The following is a 23,317-nucleotide window of genomic DNA, read 5'->3' as shown; positions in this document are numbered from 1 at the left end:
TGATCTTGAAATATTACAACGGAAAAGACTGATGCGACATGATCTAAGAAAAGCTCAAAAAACGCTGAGTGAGAATACTCTTGAATGTAAAAGACTAATTAGACAAACTTACAAGAATTGGATAAAGTCGCACAAGATCATTATGCTCCAAAATGACTCGGAACTTATGTTATTGAAAATGGCTAATAAAAACACTGCCGATTTTTGGAGGCTGATAAATAACAGCTTAGCCACACAAGATGCACAACAGTCAAATTCAGTTGCAGAGAATGAATGGGCGTCGCTCTATAATAACCTCCTTTGTAGGGATGAAGCAATCGAGGCATGGAAAGCGCCCACATTGTCTCACTGGGGCATAGTGTTCGAAAGAGATGACATTCTTCAAGTGATCAAAGGCGCTAATGCTTCTCGAGCACCGGCCCGGGCGGCCTCACAAATTACACCATTAAGCGACATCCTGAACAATGGGCCGACTTCTGTGTTACATTATTTGACAGAATATCCAAGTCTTGTACCACTCCGAAATCATGGAAGAGCACCGTGATCGTTCCAATTTTCAAAAGAGGAGACAGATATAACCCTAAAAACTATAGACCGAGTGCCTTGTTTGACGTGCTGGGGAAAATCTACGCAACCCTTCTGCAACAAAAATGATTTCACTGGGCCAAAGAATCGAATCACGTGGACCCTAGACAAACAGGTTTTGTAAAGGGGTAGGCTGTGGTGTGAACCTGTTACTACTCAAGCTATTGAAAGTGGAAGCTCACAGATCCAACACTAAAGTTTACTTAGCCCTAATTGATCTTTCACATGCTTTCGACAGCATAAATAGAGAACTGCTGTGGAAAAAACTGCATGCATGGAATTGTCCGCCCTGCCTGCTAGCTGCCATTCGGGAGTTACACTCAAATACCACTATTAAGATCAGACTTGACAGAAAAGGCACGTTATCTGCTCCAATTAACACCTTTAAAGGTGTCAAACAGGGATGCCCTTTGGCCGCGATAATTTTACAACGTGTTTATATGGGACATTATTGACATCTTTAGTGGTGCAAATGTGTTTCTGGCAAAAATACATAACACATATATTAACTATTTGGCATACGCAGATGACCTTATCTTAATTGACCTCACACCTATAGGCCTCCAACGGAAGCTCACGATTCTTGAAACCTATTTAACAACAAATAGGCTGATTATAAACAAACAGAAATGTGAAATATTAATTCTTGAAAAACTGACAAGTACCAGAATGAATAGGAATAAATTCAATTGGTATCTTGTCAATGAACAAGTCAGGATTGTGAAAAATACCATCTATTTGGGCATGAAATTCAGTGCCAGTCGAAATGATGCACCATGGGCCGAGGTCGCGAAAAGTAAATGTTGTCAGATGGCATGCCAAGCTAGTCTGATAAACAAAAAATGTGGCAAATTTTCATTGAAGCCAACTATCACCTTTTTCCAACAAAAAGCTATCCCAGCTCCTATTTACGGCGGAGAAAACACTTTTGGATGTTCAGGCTTACTATGGAACTCCCTTGAAAATATCTTCTGGACAAAAGTGCTGCATTTGCCGAAGAGTTCTTCAACCGCCTGCATAAGATATGATCTGGGTTATATTTCTATGCAGGCCAGACTATCATGGAATCTGTTGAGCCTGTATAGAAGAACGATGTTATTGGTCTCAGCGCCCCAAATTCGTATTCTACATAAACCGCATCTGGACAAAACGTATACGATTCTTTCAAAATGGAATGCACTCTGTCTTGATGTCTTGAAGCAGTACGACATTGCTTTACAAATTCTTACTGATAATCCAGAGCAGGCCAAGAAGAAACTATGGCGAGCGGATTGGATTAACACCTGTGATTTATGGATGAAAGCAAAATTGATGAGATGTACCTGGAGAAGCAAGAACCTATGGCAAGCTGCAAACTTATTTGACTTGTTTTCCGGATCAGCATTCGAGAGCTCTCTACATGCACTTCAGGCTCAACATAATGCCAACTAAGGAACGCTTATGCACTTGGTCGCAATTTGCTGAGATGCCCCTAATATGCAGATTCTGTGGTGCCTCGAAAGAGACGCTGAAACACTTGACAATGCTCTGCCCCGCGTTCCTCCAACTCAGAAAAACCACCTTTGAGCCCATCATCAGTAAACAACAAACTCTAACTTTAGAAGAATGGTGGAAAGCTCTGTTTGATCGTTCACACAGACCGCTGATGTGTGCATTGGTGATGTTCCTCCGAGTCTTAAAAGATTGTTTAGATGCGGACAAAAATAATTATGAGCATCTGATGATTTGATATTGAAGGGATAGGGACCTTATGTGATTTGTGACTGTGATGTATCATTTTTAAAGGTTTAATTAAACCAATAAAAAAAATGTAAAAAATATAAAAAAAACACCACCGCTGGGAACTTGCCACGCCATCACTCCTAGCAATTAGACTGACAGTAAAGAAAAAGAGAAAGAATATGCCTACCCATAGGACAACAGGATACATAGAACACAAAGCTAAAATTTCTGCATACTTAACTCACACACAAATCCACACAACCACCTTCTCGCTCAGCAAACCGCACGCCCTTCACCACACTGCAACAAACTAACACAAATTGCACCAACAGCCCACGAGGACTCGCATCGATCTGATAGTCACACCGAAGCTCAGTGCACAGTGAAAACCGAACTGAAGCTGCCAACAGCACACCACCTTTCGCACTTTCCTATTCCCTTCTTCACCTGACTAACCCATCCCGCCTTCTTGTTTGCAGATCCGCCCGAGCGCCTGGGGACCAACTCCATTGGTGACGGTGCACGGTACAAATACCTTTAACATGAACATATCATATGATAAGTCAATTATAAACGCACCTATAGACACGTGCTTCTAGGCGTGACAAGACGAGGGGGGACATAAGGAGGACAAAACCACCATCTTACTAGGCCCTGTGTGATTCAGATCGTGCATGTGCGGGGAGGAGAAGTGCTGGTGAGGGAAGGGGGTGGGTATGAAGAAGTGTAGGCAATTCAATATGTTTTGCCAGAGGGTGGCTCCTAAATGCAGAGACAAGGGACTGCAGGGTTGAGATACAGAACTGTAAGTGCTGGGGGAGCCCGGAGGCAGTGCAAGGGCAACTGGTCATGCAGGAGCTTCAGTAGGTGGCCACATGACCATAGTACGGAGCAGTCAGGGACATCAGCAAGGGAGAGAGAGCTAAATGGAAGGTCTTGAGTTGCTTCCGGAACCGGAGGTGGTTCTGCTCAAGTTTGAGAGAGACGGGGAGGCTGTTCTAGAGGGAGGCCCCAGCCGAGGAGATCGATCTGCCCCCAACTCTCTGCTTGGAGAAGCATCTGACCTTCAAAGAGTTGGAGATAACACTGTGCAAATAACTGGTAAGAGACACCTCCGTCCACAGCGGTTAAATCACCCTCTGGATGTATATTAACTACGCTGCATTAAGGCATGGTATTGTAATGGTCATTTAATGTTGCATTGTTTGTTTCTAAAGGTTTCTGGGGTTCCCTTCCTTTCCCTCCCCCGATACTTCAGATGGAGGAACACTTCATTTTATACCGTCAATCACCATTTAAAGCACGCCCTCATGCACTGTGAAAGGGCAAGGTTGTGTGTCCTTAAGCATCTCTTAATCTTACAGTTTAGTGAGTGACGCACTAAGGGTGTTTTGGCCCTGTCTGGCAAGTACCTCTGTCAGCACTTTGAGTCACCTGCACTTCTCCTCACAAAGCCCCCCCACACCCCCCCGCCCGGCTTAGCACTTCTCTCCCACCTTCCCAGCACTTGCACAATCTGAATGACACAGGGCCTGGTAACATTGTTTGTCCTCCTGTTTCCCACTCCTTTTCTTGTCGTGCCTAGAAACACTTGTGTACAGGGGTGTTATAAATGACTTATATCATAACTATCACATCTACCCAAGTATAGTTTACACAAACCAGGCAACACTGAGGTGATGCTCACACTATTGCGGAGAGTGCAATGTTAACGCTGAACATAGTGCTTGGACGATTTCAAATTGACAACAAGCAAATATAAGGTTCCATACATTCAAAGAAAGTAAAGGATAATAACAATGGTGGCTATTGCCAGTACACAAAATACAAACGTCGGGCCCTAGGTATACATGTTAAATGTAGAGCAGATCATAAACGTGTTCTTGTTGCTTTGCAGTTATCTGCCAAAACAGTCACAGCCTTCCGTCTTAACTGCCGATGACAAAATCAAACTCTAAAATGGGACTGCCAATAAGTGTGTGTTGTTACCATCATAATAGTGCCCTGAAAGACAGGTTTAAATAGCAGCTCACTTATTGTGGATGAGTTGAGGAAAAACAAGACAAGGCTGGCCCATGGTTTGGCAATGATTGGGACCTCCTGGCCTTCTGATGCATGGATTTAAAGAAATATTTTAGAAATGTGTTTCGTGCTTTTACAAAGCGCAGACATACTTGTTTTCTAAAAGCAACAGGGCAGGACAGAATGAAAAACTGTTCGCAGTAACACATGATTCAGCGATTGTGTACATAAGACTTGCAAGGGGAGCTCTGAAGTTTTGTGAAGGAAGCGAGTAAGCCATGGGCTGAGGAGCTGGGGAGAAGGGATCAGTACAAGTTTGGCAAATATATCATGCCCCATGTTCGTTCTTCGACAATGCACCGCCGTTACATTTTAACAGAGCCACTAAAAAGTTAGCCAATTTGAGGAAGTTGATTAATGTAAAATTGTGAATTTGTGGCAAACTCATTTCAAATGATGTCTACATGTACATTCCCAACTGAATGTTAGTAATTCAGTCGCTGCTGTGTATATCGTGAGACGTTTTCCCAAAACATTTACAAAAAGTAGCCAAACTCCACACCGGGAATAGCTGAATGCCCCTTTTATTTATTGGTTCATAATACAATTAACTTTAGTGAATTAGCAAGGGAGCTGTGTGTATATGTGTATGCACGCAAAATAGTCAACGCATTACCTTCACTCCATGGCCCACATCGTCCAGCACTGTATAGTCTATAGGTTTTCGAATGTATCGGACTGGTCGCTCCATGTTTGCTGGTGCTATGATTTTATGAGTTCTTGCCGTGTTCTTATTGGTCGTTAAAATTCCTATCTCCCTTCTGGCCACTTTTTCTTTGTGAATGTCCACTGTCTGCAAAAAAGACAAAAATGCCATTTTCAGAAACGTCTAACCGTACTGTAACAAGAAAATATAAAGAGACATGCATGTATGCAACGATTAAAAAAAAATGAAGACCACTCATTTGCCCATCTTTTTCAAGGTAAGGAAATTATAAAGAGTATCATCGGGCTAGTGTTTTGCCTTTACGGAACGCAAATACATTGTTGGTGTCTGTTCAATGCCTAATGAGTAAAACAGTTCTCTTACGCAGCAAGCTGGGGCGTAATGCTCACATTGTTTCCCCCTTTTCGTATCCAGTACTGGACGATCTATGTTAATGACTAATGATAACATTCCATAAGTAACATATGCAAGAGATCTCCAACTCTCAATCACGTTCATTTGATTCCATTGCTTCCGATGCAGTTTTTCTTGTTCTGTATATAAATTATAAATAAAATAAAAAATGATTCCATTGCTTGAAGCCCATCAAGCACTTTGTTGCAGGCTTTGAACAAGGCTGAAGCATCCGACTAGCAGGGGGGAAATTTACTCCACGCCTAGAAAGTAGCTATGTGCACTTCTTGCTCACTTTCACATCCTGGCAATAAAGGCTGCACATGAGGTAATTATGTGGTAGATAAAAGGTTAGCAGACGTGTACATTAACCAGATGGGATGATACAAGCTGAAGAGGGGTTGAGGGGCGCAAGCGAGGGTCGGGTCATTGGCATGTGCTTTGTGATCGATACGAAGTGATGCCCAGAAGGCAAATCAGGGTGTGGGTAGCAAAGCTGTGCACATTCTCAAAGGTGTGCAAACAGTGAGGCAGTCTGACACAAAGGCTGTTCAACAGTGTTAATTGATCCCCTGATCCCCCTGAATTAACATGACAGTCAGAATTGGTTGAGCAAAACAAATGGCTAGGGTGGATCTGGATGCTGGTCAGATAGCATATCTAGCAATGTGTTGGGGTTTGCAATGGGGGTTTGCCAGTTTGCAAAGTGGAGATGGGCTTTTTTAGTTGACAGAAATTCAAGTGACCCATGAATTGGAAGGCGGTTGCTAGGGATAAAGACATGGAGGGTGTTAGAAAAGATGGTTTTTGGTGCTTTCCTCCCATGGACTTTTTATGGCACACCCTTTCATTTTGCTTGGTTTTGACTTCTGATCTGACCTTTTGGATTGAAGTAAAGCCTTCCTCTTTACTTTCATTGCCTTCTTGCTCATGGGAGACTGAGGAGTCCCATAAGACTATCAGTACTGAGAGACGAGGGGCCCAATTCACAGAAGCGTTTTAGAATAGCACAATCCCATAGGAAAACTGTCTGAATCAGGCCCTAGGTCTCTTAGTGAATTTTGCATGTTATTTATTACACTTGCACAGATCAGCCTAGAGTGAAGCGTTCTGTAGTGGCTTTTTGGTTATATTTACAAGGTGCCTAGGATGAGCTGGTGCCAGCAGATATTTTTCTACCGCATGTTATACTCTTTACTTTTGCACGTTGGCTGTATATGCAAATTGAAACTAAAGGTGGGTAGTGTCCTAAAATGGCTGTGCAACAAGTTGTTTCGCTTGTCAATGGCTAGATTGCTCTTTGGCCTTCTTCCTGCCCTCTGCGGTCCGCAATTGTCATATGTAAGAAGCCCTTTCCAGGGGAACGCTGCTGCTTTATCAGGCAAAGAGGCGGTTTGTGGTTGAGCCTAGATGTGGGGGCTGAGACTGTGGTCTCAGACCACATCTTGGTGTCTTACTGTCTATTGCTGGGCAGATGGTGTGGCAAATGGCTATCCATAATTTGATAGTCACTGCCAGTAAGGATAGTGCAGATCCTTACCATTGGTGGAGCTGGACGAGCTTCCAGTCCCATTCTTGGATAAAAGGAGGACACCTGCAGACATTCTTCATATCATTGGAGCAAAGTCCTCTACAAAGAAGAGCAGCCCTCTAGCCACCTGAAGACCACCACTGCAGCTAACCAGCACTACCTCCAGTGACGCCCTGTGCTTCTGCCTGATCTCAAGACCCTTGTTGGTGCTGCGACCCATGGACCGGTAGGAACAACCAGTCTCGGCCCCTACTTCAGAATGTGTGCATTCAGACATGTCCTTGTACCAGCAAGTGGACTGACCAGCTCTCTCCTTGGCTACCTTGCTGCAGCAGTCACTGTTCTCAGTGCACCCTATGACCTTAGAGGAGTTTCAACCTTTACTGCAACCTGCTCCTGCATTTTCAGCCTTCTTTCATCAATGCAAGCCATGCAGCACCTGCTCCTTTGCTCGTCCCTGGAGAATAAACTGCCGCCACCCGACTGGCGACTCCTGTTGAAGTTTTCTTTACATCCTAGAGATGTGCCGATGTCGCATACCGGCCAGAGGGCTTAATCGGTTATTCATTTGGTTGTTTAGCTGTAAGGTGTCAGTGACCAATTCCGATGCACCACGACAGTCAAACTAAATCCAAATTCCAAAGTGACCTCTGCAACTGAGACTCCTGGGCCTCCCTCAACGGGGCCAAGGCCAGAAGACTTTGTCCCCAACAGATTTCGGAACCTCAGTAGTGGGCACTGTAAAAATCGGAGTCATGGGGTTAGTTGATATTTCCGTTCCTTTACCCCACCTTTCTCCACAGGGTTACATGAGCCTAAAGTCCCGCCCCTAAATCACTCTTTCTTGACTTTGGGAGGAGGATCCCTTCCTAAGCCTATCCAAGTTTCTGGATTGTGCGAGTTTACTTACCTGAACTTTGCTAATCTTTTGAATCAACCACTGGCATCGGCCAATCTCTTAAAAAACCTACGCGAAAAGTATAACTTTAGAACAAGTGACTTTAGGGCACAGGTTCCCAAACCATTTTAGGGTTTGACTCATTAAGTGTTAGTCACACTGTTCTGCAGTTATTCAAGAGTACTTTTACTGAATTTCGTGCATCAGAGTACTTCCCCTGGTTTCACTGGTTATGGCCTCATATGCTTTCTTTCTTCTCCTAATGGGTAACGTATGTATCGGTTTTATATCAAGTGTGTGACAAAATTTGCCTAGGTGGTTTTACTTGATTAGTGTGTATTTTAAAGGCCTAATACATAATTGTATATTTTTGTACTTGCCTCTCCAACTATTGGTGTCATTCTGTATGGACTCATTGTAGCCCTCGACTACTCTCAAAGCCCTCCTGAGTTTAAGCCTTGTAACTCTGCTACCTTACCTTGATTGGCTTTGGTTAGTCCTCAATGTCTTCCTGTATACCATAATATTATTTGGCCTCCCCCAATCAACCCCAGCGTAGATTTTGGAAATCCATTTTAACACAGGGGCTGAGGATTCTAAGGCAAGCTGAGTGTTTGGTTCAGTATGATGAAAGAACCCCCAATGGGTCAAAGGGTGAACATTACCCTGTTGCATACATTGTGATGTATCCTAACATCAATAGCACAGCGATACCGTTCATCTCTGAATAGATGCTGATTATTAAGTTAGTCTAGGCAGTTAAAGACCACTATGAGGGGAGCCAGTGACTCAGGGAAGATGCTGGATTGCACGACAGCAAACCAGGCGAGACAAGCAGTGCCCGAGGTGAACTGTGTTGCGAGCAGCCGACCCCCAAGAATGTCCGAAGGCTGCAGGCTGCCAGTCCCAGGAGAAACTTTCGTCTAAGGCTGACGCAAAGCCCCAACCTTGACATGCGGAGGGAGAAACACGATGGTAACAGACCCAGACAGGTCTGTCAAACGGATGCGCGAGGTGGTGGCAAAAAAGGTAAAGGAGCAGAAAACGCTTACAGCGTCGATACCACAGTGGTACGCCAAGGAGTGAGTCTGGAGGGAATGAGAAAAAGCACTCCTGAACAGTAGGAGGAACACTGATTTGGTGGCTGATCAAGCAATCCAGGAGAAAGGAATCATTCTCCTGGAACTGTTCTGTTATTTAGCAATAATGGTAGGGGACAGGACTGGTTAGCCTTTGGGGCAGAGGACAGGCTCTTGGTTACGGACTGTACCATTGATGACGAGCACCCTAGTTTAGTTTTATTATGTAGGGAAACCCTTAGGATAAGGAAGGTTAGACATTTTCTTTGTTTTCTAATAAACCTTTTTGAAACATGGCACCCACTGGCCCATCTTCTCCTTCTGACCTATCACAAAATACATTGCATAAAGTCCTCTAGAACCTACAGGGGATCCTCGTTCCAGTTCACAGACAGCAGAGGCCTTGGTCCAACAGCAGCGTACCGCACACTGCTCCATTGGGATGTTTAATGGACATAGCTTGCCTCCGATTTAGATGCCTTTTTTCCTCACCCTTTTGTCAGAGGCCAATGGAGCAGACTATTCCCAACAGAGGTCTAGTGAATCCTTGTAAGAATTGAATAAAAGAATGTACATGTGAAGATGTGCGCCCTCTCCATTGAAAATCTAAATGTCAAAGGGTATTGGTCCAAAGCAAGCCTGCTGTAAGGGGTCCAATCTGGGTGGTCGTAACAAGTGCCCTTTGCCTCATGACTTAACACCCAAGTACTTGAACTGCAGAACTTGAAAGTGACAGGAAAAGGAAGAGAGCCACAGAAATCAAGATGGCGGGCCCCTTCTCTCTGCCCACCTTTCATATCTGGATACTCCAACTCCACCACTTCCCATGCATGCTGACTTGAAAGACTCCAGCGGTCAGCACCCTGGGTAGGAGTGGCTTTATTAAGTTGGTGCTGCCTTTAAGGCACGGGTTCCCAGAAGACATGCTGGTTCAGTTCCTATGCAGAGGGGAAGGCGTTACGCCTTCCTGCCGGAGAATCAGACTGCATGGTGACTATTGTTTAACAAAGCAGCTGTGAAGGCAGTCAGGCACACACCAATATGCATTAGCCATGTCATAGCGGAGCCCTGCTCACAAAGCATACGCTAGTGTTCTATAACTAACGTGACTGTACAATTGCATGCTCTTGGAAGTCACCATGTCACAACAAGGCATGGCTTATATTTGCAGATCTATGTGGCATCTGACTTGCCAAGTGATACAAATATTATATTTTAGCTAAGATGAAGGCCCCTCCGACTGTAGAAACGGTGGGTTCCAGCAGCGGTCAGGGGTGCATATGTGACCTATGAATCTTCTCTTTGTCATTGTAGAGCTGGGGCTGTAGATATCAGGAGACTGTTTGCAGCAAAGATCTCACAGATCTTAAGGATGCAACAACCAATAGGATAGTTCTCAATTGTAGTAAGATTTTTCAACATAAAGAGGATTCCGGAAAACTTGTGGAGACCAGATTGTCGAGACCAGACTAAGAGGATCCCAAGGCCACTCTAGACCACCAGGTCGATGCCCTATACCATAGCCCATAATCCTCACAAGGATCCGAAGACTTGTAAACCAACGACAGATATCCCCTACTATCAATACCTAGACTGCTCTAAGGGAGGGCCTAAAGAGGTCCTTCTTGTAGTCGTTCATCTTTCCATACCCAAACCCTGCTTCATCCAAACCCGCCTTCATCACCCCACTCGTCCCCATCGCATCCACCCACTTTACTCCCTCTCCATAGTCCTACTAGGCTCCCTCTCCTGTGTCCTGTTCTAGCCTCCTTTGCTCCCTCTCTTGCACTCCGATCTCTCCCTTCACCTTGTGCTCTCCCCCCATACATTTGCTCTCACATACTACCTTCCTCCCTCCTGCTCTCCAAACTCCCCCCCCTCTTTCTCTCTGCCTCTCTCTCTCTCTCTCCAAACACCTTCCAATAACACACAGTTCGCTTTCACCCTTCTGTACTATAGCACTTGTCCCAACGACCCTTGTACACTTCCCGCTCCTCTGCTATACTCCCTCACCAGTCACACACACGCACACTTCTGCCCCATGTAAGAAGGTTCATGTTTCCTTCACGAACATTCCGGGTGTCGCTGCTGCTTGGGGGAGCCGAGGAAGCCTTGCTGGGTTGATTGTCCAATGAGCACCCCTGTGGCAGTTCCTGTTGCATTGCAACTTCAAGAGGAAAAAACATCTGCCAGAGAAGATGCTGCCTGGCACAACAGAATGAACAGTGCTACCAATGCTCTCACACATCATTCATTTCTGAGGAGAGCCAAAGACTAGGGGGTCCCCACCCTCAACTCCCTCACTCAACCCGTGCATTCTGGAAATTCCCTGGTACGCCGCCTGCCCCAGGTTGAGAGCGATCCCCTCCCTCCTCTGACAGTGTCATGACCCGGACCATTTCACATCTAAGATTTTCCCTGCACTTCTGCAATCTGAATGACACAAGGCCTAGTAAGATCATGGTTTGTCCTCTTCTGTTTCCACCTCTGTGTCTTGTCGCGCCTAGAAACACTTGTGCACAGGCACGTTATAAATGACTTCTATCATAATGAGCAGGGTCCTATAGCAGACCTCCCTTTCAGAAACAGAATTTTTGGCATCATTTTATGGTAATAAAATGTAAAATCTCTTTTAAAAATCAGAACACAACCTCAACAGATAACATATGGTCACACGATGTGACCGACTATGGGACTCTTCCCACACTACCCTGGGCCTGGCATCATGGTGTAGATGGCAGCACCTGGCTCCCAGGGCCACAAGCTACACAAACTACACCTGTCAGGCAGGGCAACTTGCCACAGATCCAACCAGGGAAACTAATGTGTGGTAAATTTCATACCCTGTGGAAATAACTCATGCTGATCAACCCTCCAATAACAGAGCTACGATAAGCATGGGCCTGGGATGAGGGAAATCGCACTTCACATGATTTTAATCCAATCAATAACTGACAGCAATGCTTGCGCCCGTTTGAGTGGCTGGGTTCACTTTAAAGCGACTAGCCTTGCCAATCAAGGTCGGTTCAGATGAAATAATACTGCAGTTTTGCGTTAAAACTTCTCATTGACTTTTACCGGATGAAATCACTCCCAATACTAACATACAGTGCTGAAACTGTATTCTCCTTGCGTCTAGACAAATGGTCTGTTATCGAAGGAATTTTCTGGAAGAGAGTGCTGAGAATCCCACTTGGTACCCCGCTTCAAGCCATATGTATGGAGCTTGGTCTGACGACTAAGAAGACCATAGTCACCTGGAAGTCGCTAGCACTGTACAGAAAATGCCTGACTGCAACAGACAATGGGGGATTTGCTGTACTAAAAGAAGCAATAAACCAAAATAACGAAGCCACTACTTGAATGTCAATTGATCTGCAAAGCGACCATTGTCGACCTGGGTGAAATCGATCAAACACTAATCGAGAATCCGAAAAAAAACAAACAAACTATATACCAGAGATTGAATTGCTACTCAAGATGAAGGAGAAGGTTTGAAACTGTTTGACAGACCAGGTCCCGAGCAGAGGAAGTTAAACACGCTCCCAAATTACCTCAGACAATTTCCAAACTGGTATTTTAGAGATCATTACCTCAGATTTAGATTGAACTTCTTGCCAACTGGTGAGATACTCAGTCTCTGGTCAAACGTCCCGTTCAAACCCATATGCAGATTATGCCGGTCCGAGGGCAGCGTCTAGTCACTAAAGCCCTTGGGGTTTTTTGCCTTTAAAGACTGGTACAGAAGAACTTAGTGTCCACAAGTTTGCCAATATTCTGTAAAACACACAGTCATACAACTGAGGATTAAGCAACAAATCCTTTTCAGAGATTTCAATTGCCTTTTCAGAGATTTCAATTGCCAATAATTTGTCATTAATACGATTTGCCAACCCTGGGTTCCACAGTAAGGCCATGTTCCTTTGATTTGCCGCTATGTAGGTGATGGAGTTTATAGTGGCACTTTTAATTACTGCTAGATCCACAGACAATGAAAGTAGACAGTGATCAATAGAATTCATTTCAATCACGTCAAGTGACCGACATAACCCAATCAAATCTGCAGAGACAAATATAGTCCAGTGTGGACTTTTTACATCCACTTTGTATTGTATTATTTATTTATAAAGAGCTCATACAAAATGAGTGTGTCAAATCGCTTTAATTTGTCAAGTAAAATGAGGTGGTCCATCACCCTCAGTATTTCCATTAACTAGGGAAAGGTCCCAAGCTTATATCTCCTACCGCATGCGCTTGACCCTGTCTAGTGCCCCCCCAATATCACATTTTTCCTAACTTTCAGCCGATAATGCAGACCGACCCAATCCAAAAATATGTTGATGCAGGATTAAAATAAAGATTAAACACACAGCACAACGGTACTCGAGGGGCCACATCCCAAATCTTTACCAATGTGACAACCTGTATGTCAGCCCCCTTTGCTTCCATTGAAATAATCTTTAGGTTTATGCCATTCTTTAATGCACAAAAAATACCCCCCACCCCGCCGGCCGGCCTCTCTTCTCATGCACTGCATTTACGGTGCATATGGTGAAGCCCGGCACAGACAGGACCCATAAACCAAGTATCCTGTAGGCATATGCCTGTAGGCATACAAAGGAAATATAATGCATGTTCCCAAAATGTGTCGACAGAAAAGCATGACCCCCTACAATTCCAAGAAACACATTTTGAAAACAGTCAGTTCATTCATAGCTCCCCACGCCCCCTCCCAAACAGCTTCCATACACAGTTGAGAGAATAGAAGGGCAGTCATACCTTGAGTGCATCCCCATAGAGTTTTGGTAAACTATGGAACAAACCTCTTTCGGTCCACAAGAAACACTTAGCGACAAACCGCCTCTGGGACATAAGTTAAATTTATTGCAGGTCTAGAGGCAACCTCACTAACATTTACCAACTTTCTTACTTGCATAATATCGTAACCCATAGACAAACGCTTAAAGTACCAAATTTATAATCATTCTAGAAAAGTGTGTCTGATACAAACAACTTGAGCAATATCTTTTGTAGCGACCATCCGGAGATTTGGAATCCGAGAACAAAACCATAGCATGTCGACGATTTAAAGGAAACAAAGCTGCCAGAAGTATTTGCAGAACATATAAAATGTGGTGGTCCTCAAAAGAGTTAGTAGCATCACCCGGCCCAGCATCCCCAATTTTGCTTTGAGGATGGTCTTCCGAGGAGAAGGAGACCGTGAGCTCAGTCGTGATTTTTTTCGAGGGTAAGAGCCATTTCCCAAGAGGGGGGGGGGGCATACAGGTCCCTCTGTGTCCTTCTCGGGGAGGTGATTGAACAGGAGCTTTCTTTTTTCTTTTAATATTAAAAAGGAGTGATTTGAAGGCTCCTGTCCCTTTTGAAGCAAACCCACCTCCCCATGGGCCCTAGCCCCCTCACCAATTAAAGACAAACCACCCTGCATTAGGGTGTGGCTTTGAGTGGAAATATTCATTTTCGGTAACGGGGACAAAATCAGCTTTAGTACTGTGGCATAAGCTTTGCAATGTGAGATGGTGTTGCTGTGCATCAATAGAGATTTGAAATGTGCAAGACGCCTGCCCCTTTAAGATAACTTGTTCTCAACGTTGAGAAGCTTTACGGGGCAACTTTAACGAAAGCAACTTTTTTTTAAAGCACTCATTAATAAAATTGGGGCCAGATTTTTTCCCCTTTTGTAATTTCACATGGAACCAATTTTTTTTCCACCAACAACGAAAGAGGGTTCGGTTAGGCCATGACTTCCAAAAGATTATCCAAGGGTTCACAGACTATCTCCATTTCAGAATAAACCGACAGTGCACTCAAGTCTAATGGTTCTTGTGTATCTTGTACTTCAAAAACAGGTATAAGATGTTTCTTTATGGGGGTCTTTTTCTCCCAATGAGCCTTTAATATCCAGAAAAGTTTTTTTAAAGCTTTTTTTAGGAACAGAGGAAGGCTCAGCACGCAAGAAGGGAACAGTATTTAAATAGAAGATGCCACTAAGTCATCGCCCCGGCTTGAAGATACACCTTGCGACAGACTGTACATCCCGTCTCAAGAATGCGCGTGATCCTTTATTTTTTTGTTTCTGTGCATTTTTCATGTTTTTGGTTTTCTTTTCTGTAAACGCTGGGGGTAAAACTGTATTTGTGGCCATATCTCGAGTCTTTACTTGGGGGGAAGTTTCATTTGGTACCATTCCAATGGTAAAAGGCTCCTGGGCATCAGAATGGTGTACCGTAAAAGAAATTGGACATACATTTGGATTGGCCATTTAAGACTGACACTCTTCGACTAAATCAGAGATCAAAATTTGGTGGGGCCCAAACCCTTGGATGCGGGTGAAAACAGTGTGTCCCCCAGTAACAGCGGCCATCAAAGTCTCCCTCTGTTGGAGGGGGAGACCCTGAGGGAGGGGTGGGGGCGGGGGGGTCCCTTGAGGCCCGTTCCTTTTGAGTCTGGACAGCAATGTGTCCCGCTGCTGTTGAAATAGTGTCAGATTTAATATGTAAAAAGCTGTAGACCTAGCCCTCTAAAAATGCGAATTTTGCTGCTATTGAGTTGCTAAGTAGGCTCTGGTCCCGGAATTCTTCTGCGATTGACTCAGTTGAGATCACAAGCTTGGCCGAAGTAAAGTTAAGGGCGTGAAGGGCCGATCCAGGCATTGCAGCGGCGTCATGAATCGATGTTCCCAAGGACAAAAAGTGGGTGCAATTAGACGAGTATTTAAGTTAGTCAGTTTTGGTGAATCAGATATGAAAAGTGAAGGGCTTTGAAACAAAATGGAGTCCGGAATTATACATGCACCAGATGAGAATGATATACAGCGGGTTGTAATAATTCAATTTCTTGTTCAAAAAGCCTGGTGCCCTCCCTTAGAGGCAAATCAGACAATCCTGTGTTTGCATTTTCCACATGCAACATAACAGAATCGGTTATTAAAGGGCAGGGGGGAGTAACACTTGCTTGCGGGAGATATAGGGCTTCAAAGTCATCCTCAAGCTTGCCCAGAAGTGATAACAGCATAATATGAAACTGTTGGCTGCAGCGATACCGTCAACGATGAAGCAGCCTTTCTTTTAGCGTTGGATTACACGTCCACTATCATTTCATGACACAAATGGCAGGGAGGGCTTGCATACAACAGTACCAAGTTAAAACGGACTCACCGAACAAAGACAGACTGGCATAAATGGGCCGCCAAGGCAAAGTTGCTCCAGATTGCTGCAAGTCGGCGGCACGTGGCGGACCACGGCATACCATTTTCTGCCCACTTCTTGCTCAATGCGCGCTCCGGGGCAAATGGGGCTTATCAGGAAAAACAACCAAGTATTGCTCGGTGCAGGCTCCTCCAATGCAATAAGAATGGGAAACAGACCGCCTTCCCCACCACGGCAGACCACTTTCTGCCCACTTCTTGCTTGTGGCCCTTTGTTAGTTCCATCACTTTTATAAAAGTCATAAGCGATTTAGGATTGCCTAAAAATACTGATGTGCGACTTCAATGGCCAACCTCACAGTCAATGTTTTACTCTTCAAACATTTTACCCATGGGCAGGATGAAAAGAGGAAGCAATGATCAGTGAACTGTTACTTCGCAATTACATAATAAGTCGCATATAATTAAATGCTTAAAGAAAAAAAAAAGAACACTCGGTTATTAAATCGCGCTTTCGGACGGATCCCAGCCTCTAAGCACAAGAACGGATATTGAATCCATGATGCTCAGCGCGATCTTGGTATAAAAAGACGCCTCCCGGCCCGGGTAGGAGTATTATGGAGCTTAGTGAGCTAATGCACTCTTTGAATATCGGTCAGTAAAAGTCCTAGATGGCTATACTTGCAAGAACGACACATGCATTCCTGTTGGAACAACAAGTCTGGTAGGCACACTGCAAACTTAGTGTGCCACACAAGTACAGCCATCTCTACAATATATACACCAAACGTGTGCCTTTTTAAGAAGCCTTCAGATCGCCTCTTAACCTTATTTGGCAATACTGGTACATACTGGTAAGAAACAGAAAAACGGTGCCTGGGAGAGGGAGCCAAGAGGAGAGAAATAAAGCTGGAAATTGGAGTACTATGGTATGAAAAATTAAATGGACAGCAAACAGTTGTACGAAAAATAAATAATACTCCTGCTGTTTGCTGAAATGTCAGTTACAGCTGGGGTTAAACAGACTGCGAAAAATAGAGAATTAACATACAATGCTCAAACAGTCTAATGAAAACTATGTAAAGCACAAAACCACGTTTGAAAATTCAGAATAAACAGAAAAGATGACTCTTAAAAAGGAAGCTGGATAAAAGTGGTGAGAAAACCTTTTGTGGGTTTGCTGTTAAATGATTGGAAGTGAGAACAGGTATTAAACACCTATTAAGTAGAAATTGCGTTAAAGTTCAGAGGCAAGCACGGTAGAGGCTAGGGGAAACAGTGCGTGGTAAAGTTACATGGCAGTATATTTAGATTTTTGGAATAACATTTTTACATTTTCTGTTTTATTGTACTTCTAAGTAAGAAGATAGCAATTCTTCGTTTGGGATTAGACTTATTCTTTATATAAGAAGTAGACATTCTTTTTGCTTTAAAGATTTTTACACAGAACAGTGGGAAAACGATACAATGCTGGAGAGGCACCTCCTGAGCCTACTCCAACTTGCACTTGATATGCAGGGCTGAGGTGCCCCCGACACATTGGTGGGGGAAGAATGTATTTATATTTTATTGTTTGAAGCGCAAACCTAGCTTGAGAGCAGCGGAGCGCTGTACAGTGTGTGGGTAGCTGGCATTTGGGCTTGCATCTTAACAGTAGCACAGTACCATCAGGTCTGTGTGTCGATATGTGCGTCCATGGCAATTACTCCTTAGTCAGATGTTGAAAGAGCCATGTTTTGTGAGATTTGCGAAATTGGAGAGTTGTGGCGGCATTCCGAGCCAATCCTGGGATTGTGTTCCAGAGGGTGGGTGCATAACAAGAAAAGGATTGTTTGTGGGTCCTCTCTGCGGACGAGTTGCAATTCAAGCCAGTTGCTCGATTTGCTGCGTGAGGAGCGTGTCCCACCACATATGTGGAGCTTAGCCACCAGGTAATCTGGTGTGCTACTCGTCACTGCTTTGTAGATGAAACATGCAGTCTTGAACAATATTCTGGCTTGGAGTGGAAGCCAATGTAGTTTGCGTAGAAATTATAAATTACTCACCATAGTGACTAACGTACTCCAAGTCCATAGTCTCCTTTCTTCCATACTGTATGGGCGTCCCTCGCTAGGGACGGGAGATAGAACACTTTTCACCAGAAAAATCATCTTCCCCTTTAAATTTAGATGCGCACGGGGCGCAGCTCTGGAAGCATGAGCTCTCCTGACTCCGCACACATGCGCCACTCCTCAGTTCCCTTTGATGCGTCAACAATATTAACATTCCCTAATGACACCAGTTCTATTAGGGGGAGGACGGTGGGACGCATGGTGAAAAAGGGGCTATGGACTAGGAGTAAGATAGTCACTATGGTGAGTAACTTATAACTACTCTTACGTCCCGTCCCCTTTCCTCCATACTGTATGGGCAATTGCAACTGAATGTAGCTCCGGGTGGAGCGCTGCTCCTTTTAAGAAAACAAGTTCTTCAACACTGCCTGGCCAAATGCTGCGTCCGACCTGGCGCTGGCATCCAAGCAGTAGTGCTTGAAGAAGGTCGAGGGAGTAGCCCATGTCGCCCCTTTGCTGACAGTCTGCCACGGGATGAGTCTTTGGAATGCTACCGCTGTGGCCTTGGCTCCGATGGCGTGGGCATGCATTTTTGCTGGCCATCATGTGTGTCCTTGACGGCCATAACCATCCACCTTACTATGGAAACCTTGGAGGCCTGACTGCCTGTTTATACCCCCAAAGATGAAGAGGGCGTTCGATTTATGGAAGCTCTCGTCTCTATCCAGGCAAAGTCTTGGCACCCGCCTGACATCCAGGCCGTGCAATACCCTCTGAGCCTCATCCTTCGAGTACGCAAAGAAGGGAGTAGTTTCTTACCTTTAACTCCATTTCTCCTCCAGCATTGGTATCTTTCATGGATTCACATGCTGTGAATATTTCCTGTCAGGCTGGGAAACCTCAATAACTTTAATACAGTGGTTTTCCTATGGAAAACGTAGACACCTTGAGTGTCCTATCGACATCTTTAAGGGTGTTTAGGCAGCACCAATGGGACGTCCAGTATATAGTCGCGCCCCTGCGGCTTCCCTTCAGATTCTAACCTCTCCCAACAAGGAGGATACCTTAAGAGGATGATTCCCTGAAAGGGGGGGCGGGAGGGGGAGACCTAAGGGCTCATGTGAATGCATGAAAGATACCAACGCTGGAGAAATTGAGTCACAGGTAAGAAACTACTCCCTTCTCCAGCATAGGATCTTTCATGGATTCACATGCTGTCAATAGACTACGTAGCAGTTAGAGGATCTGGAGGTGCATAACAGGCAAACCATACATATACTTCAGGTAATCTAAACAACAACAACAACAGAAAGACATCACGTTATTTGAAAACTGAAACATGAGCAGAGCCCGAACCCCGGGAGCTGCAGGGTTTACCTTACTGGAACAGGCATTGAAGCACAGCACGGGCCCTACTCGCACATCCTCAGCATGTTGTTGATGCAGACAGTGTCTGGCAAACGTTTGCTGTAGTGCCTACATTGCTGCCTGGCAAATGTCACTGAGCGGTATGCCTGCCCAATAAACTGGCGAAGATGCTGTGGCCCTTGCAGAGTGAGCCCTGGGAGTAGACTGTAAAGGTTTGTTGGCTTTTCGGTGGCAGAATGATATCGTAGACGACACCCATTGTGAGATGCCTTGCTTTGAAATCGGTTTCCCCTTGTTGGAGGGGCCGAAAACCACAAAGAGTTGCCTAGATGCCATGAACGACTTAGTCCTGTCCAGATAGAACTTCAAAGTCCTCTTGACATCCAGGGAATGCAACGCTTTCTCTGCTGGCGTGGAAACATTATGAAAAAAGGTCGGCAAGGCATCGTAGTGTTTTTGTGAAAATCTGACAGAATCTTAGGGATAAAGTGGGGATTTGTAGAGAGGAGACCCTTGTCCTTCATGAAAAACAGCTAAGGAGGGTCAATGACTAGAGTCTGCAGTTCCGAAACCAACCTGGAAGTTGTAATGGCCACCAGAAAAATGACCTTCCACGTGAGAAATGTTTTGGCAGCCGTTGACATAGGCTCAAAACGGTGCTTTCATGAGGGCCGCGAGCACCAAGTTGACACTCTGGACCGGAGAAAACTACTTCTTTGTGGGGAAAAAAGTCCTGAAAAGTCCCTTGCAGAAATGTTTAATCAATCTATCACTGAACAGAGTGGAGTGCCACATGAACCTTGAGATGGCCGCCAAGTGGAACTTGATGGACATCAATGCCAGACCCTCCTTCGTCAACAGCAGATGGTAAGGAAGGGGTTGAGGCGAAATCCGCAATGGCTGCACATCTGGCTGCTGAGTACTCCAGATACAGAAACTTTTCCACTTACAGGCGTATGACGCATTGGTAGCTGGCGAATAAGTCCAGAGTGGGAGTCCCCCCATTTCCCGAATATCCTCGCCACCTGGTCGTCCTTCAGCCACCATTCGTGCATCTGAGCAGACTCTCTGCTGAGAGCATCCGCTTGAATGTTTTTAATCCCTGGTAGGTAGAAAGACAGGATCTGAACCCGGTGTGCTATGGCCCAGTGCCAGATGGCTTGAGCCTCCTGGGACATGGGCTGTGAATGTGTGCCCCTTTGTTTACCTAGATAGAACATGGTTGTGGTGTTGTCAGTGAGAATCTGTACCACTGAGTCCTGAATGAAGGGGAGAAAAGATTGAAGTGCCCAGTGAACTGCCCTCAATTCCAGAATGTTGATATGCAAAGACACACTTCTGTGAGGGACCACAGGCCTTTGGCCTGGAACTGGTTCAGGTGAGCAGCCCATCCAACCTGGGAGGCATCGGTCAGGATTAGCCCGCCACTGCAGGGCATCTGCCAGAGACCAGGAGATGAGCACACTGTCAGACTAGGAGCCGTGGATCTGTGACCACCTCACCACCTTGAATGAGTGGGAAGCAGGACGCCATGGTGCAGAGAAGAGACATGTACACGCGGACTGCGACTGAAGTTCCAGGGGGGGCGGCGGGGGGGGGGGGGGGAATGGGACAACAGCTTCTCTAGCCTTTCTTTCAACGGCTTGACTTGATTGAGCGCCATCTGAAAATGAGCCCCCAGAAAAACCAAATCCCTTGAAGGCGGACAGGATTGGCTGAAGTTGACTGCGAAGCCCAGATGCTGTAAAAGTAGCATAGCTGCGCTGAGAGACTCCTACGTCCGCTGACAATTTGCCCCCCCTGACCAACCAGTCGTCAAGGTGCGGATAAACATGGTGTCCGTTTATGTAGAGGTAAGCCGCTACCGGAGCCAGGCACTTGGTGAAAGTCCTGGGAGCTGATTTAGGCCAAAAGGGAAGAACCTGAAACTGGTATGGGGATGTGAAAGTATGCATCCTCGGGATATGATGCCAGAAATTCCCCCGGCTCAACCGTTCGTAAGATGTCTTGCAACGTTAGCATCCTGAATTTTTGCCCCTCTATTTTTTGTTGAGCAGCCCCGGGTCCAGAATGGGGCTCCATTTTCTGTTTGGCTTTTTGATGACTAAGAACCAGGAGTAGGTTCCTCTTCCTGATGCCAGGACCCTCTCAATTGCTCCCTTTTGCAGCATCAGACAAACCTCCCGACGCAAGACCTGAAGGTGCGGCCAAGGTCTTTTTAACAGAGGAATGGGGAGTTGGATGCCTGAACTCCAATGAGTGGCCGTATTGGACTGCTTCCAGCACCCATCGGTCTGTCGTGATCAAACGCCACTCGTTGAGGTGGTGCACCACCCTCCCTCCTAGTCGACTGCCCTTGTGGCAGGCATTGTTGAGGCTTGGACTGACGGCCACAGAGGAGGAACCCCTCTTTTGCTGTCCTTGATACTCCTTGCTCCACTCTGCGGACTGGAAGCAACGTCAGAAACCCTGGTAGAAGTAGGTTGATCTACCATACCCCTTGTCGCGAGTACCTGCAACCCTTGCGTTCCCCGAGACCCCATGAAAGGAGCAAAGGGGGCGAAAAGAACGTCTGCGCTGCAGTGCCGTCAGGGACCATGCTGTATCCGAGTCTGCTTTCATGTTCAACGTGTCGCCAGTCTTCTCTCCGAAAAGATGTTCCCGTTCGCAAGGTATGTCCACCACCTTGTGCTGAACCTCTGGCCGGAAATCAGTGCAGCAAACCCAGCCCTTACGCATGAGAACCACCCCATTATTAATATGATTAAACCCAGTCCCCACTAGGTCGACCGCTATCTTAATACTTTGATTCAATGCTTCCTCCCCCCATGAACCAAAAGCATCGCCTCCTTCCGCTGTTGCTCAGGTAGGTGGTCCAACAGAGGTGCCAATCTGTGCCACATCTCACGTTGTACAGGGCCATGATCGCCAACGGGTTGGCAGCTTTAAACGTAGTAGCACCCACTGAGGACCTTCTTTCCGAAAGCGTCCAGCTTACGCCCTTCATTTTCCTTGTGGTTGAGGGGGGTGGGGGGAGGGGTGTTGCACACTTGTGCTGGGTACGAGCCTTTCCACTTGCTGCTGCCGAAACAACCAACTCTTGAGTAGGCTGCGACATCGGGCACGTGGACTCCGGCGCCTTGAACGTCTTCTCCAAGCGGCTCTTGACTGCAGGCTCCGTAACGGGTGCCGCATTGTCTGAAGCCCCTCCTGACACACATGGTCCAATATAGGGATTGAGAAGACCGCCTTTCTCCTCTTCCCCATATGGTCAAACAAAAAGCAGTCCTTTTCCTCCTCTGGGATGAGGCCAAACTCATGACAGGCCTTAGATATCATGGCATGAAAAGCTCCAATATCATCCGGCTGAGATGGCTGGGCCGGGCTACTCGGAGCATCCAGATCAGTACCCCAGGTATCCGCTCCTCTGGGCGAAGATGAAACCGTCGAGAGTGTCCTGCTGAACACTGTCCGGCTCATTTCCACTAGTTCCCCTTCTTCCTGATCCCTTAGAGGAGGACTGAAAGCCCTGGGAGAATGCAAAGGAGGCCGAACCGGGGAAGAGACCCTTCACTGTGAGGAGCTTCTGAGCCATCCTTCTGACAAGGAATGGTAGGCGAGTCCTGCATCAACACAACAGCCGGAGCCTGAGGCACCAGGAGTCTGGCATCCAATTGCCCCAGGAGCAATTGCAACATAGTAAGTACTTGAATTGAGAGTAACGAGTGCGGATTGACAAGAGGATACTGAGGCGGGACAGCCCCCAGACTCCCTGA

General features: G+C 45.8%; 1 protein-coding gene across 8 annotated transcripts in view; it reads right to left on the bottom strand.

The window, feature by feature from the left end:
* ABI1 (abl interactor 1) overlaps nucleotides 1–23,317 on the bottom strand; it is an 816,248-nt gene that overhangs the window by 478,347 nt on the left and 314,584 nt on the right. For all 8 annotated transcript variants that reach the window (XM_069648123.1, XM_069648125.1, XM_069648127.1 and 5 more), the window contains exon 3: nucleotides 5,006–5,182. In XM_069648123.1, the coding sequence (XP_069504224.1) occupies nucleotides 5,006–5,182 (177 nt within the window). The remainder of the gene's footprint in view (nucleotides 1–5,005; nucleotides 5,183–23,317) is intronic.

Source organism: Ambystoma mexicanum, chromosome 2q (assembly GCF_040938575.1).
Source record: "Ambystoma mexicanum isolate Mex_15411 chromosome 2q, UKY_AmexF1_1, whole genome shotgun sequence".
NCBI classification, from domain to species: Eukaryota; Metazoa; Chordata; class Amphibia; order Caudata; family Ambystomatidae; genus Ambystoma; species Ambystoma mexicanum.
The sequence above is the reverse complement of the archived record's forward strand: the minus strand, read 5'-3'. Positions and strand labels throughout refer to the sequence as shown.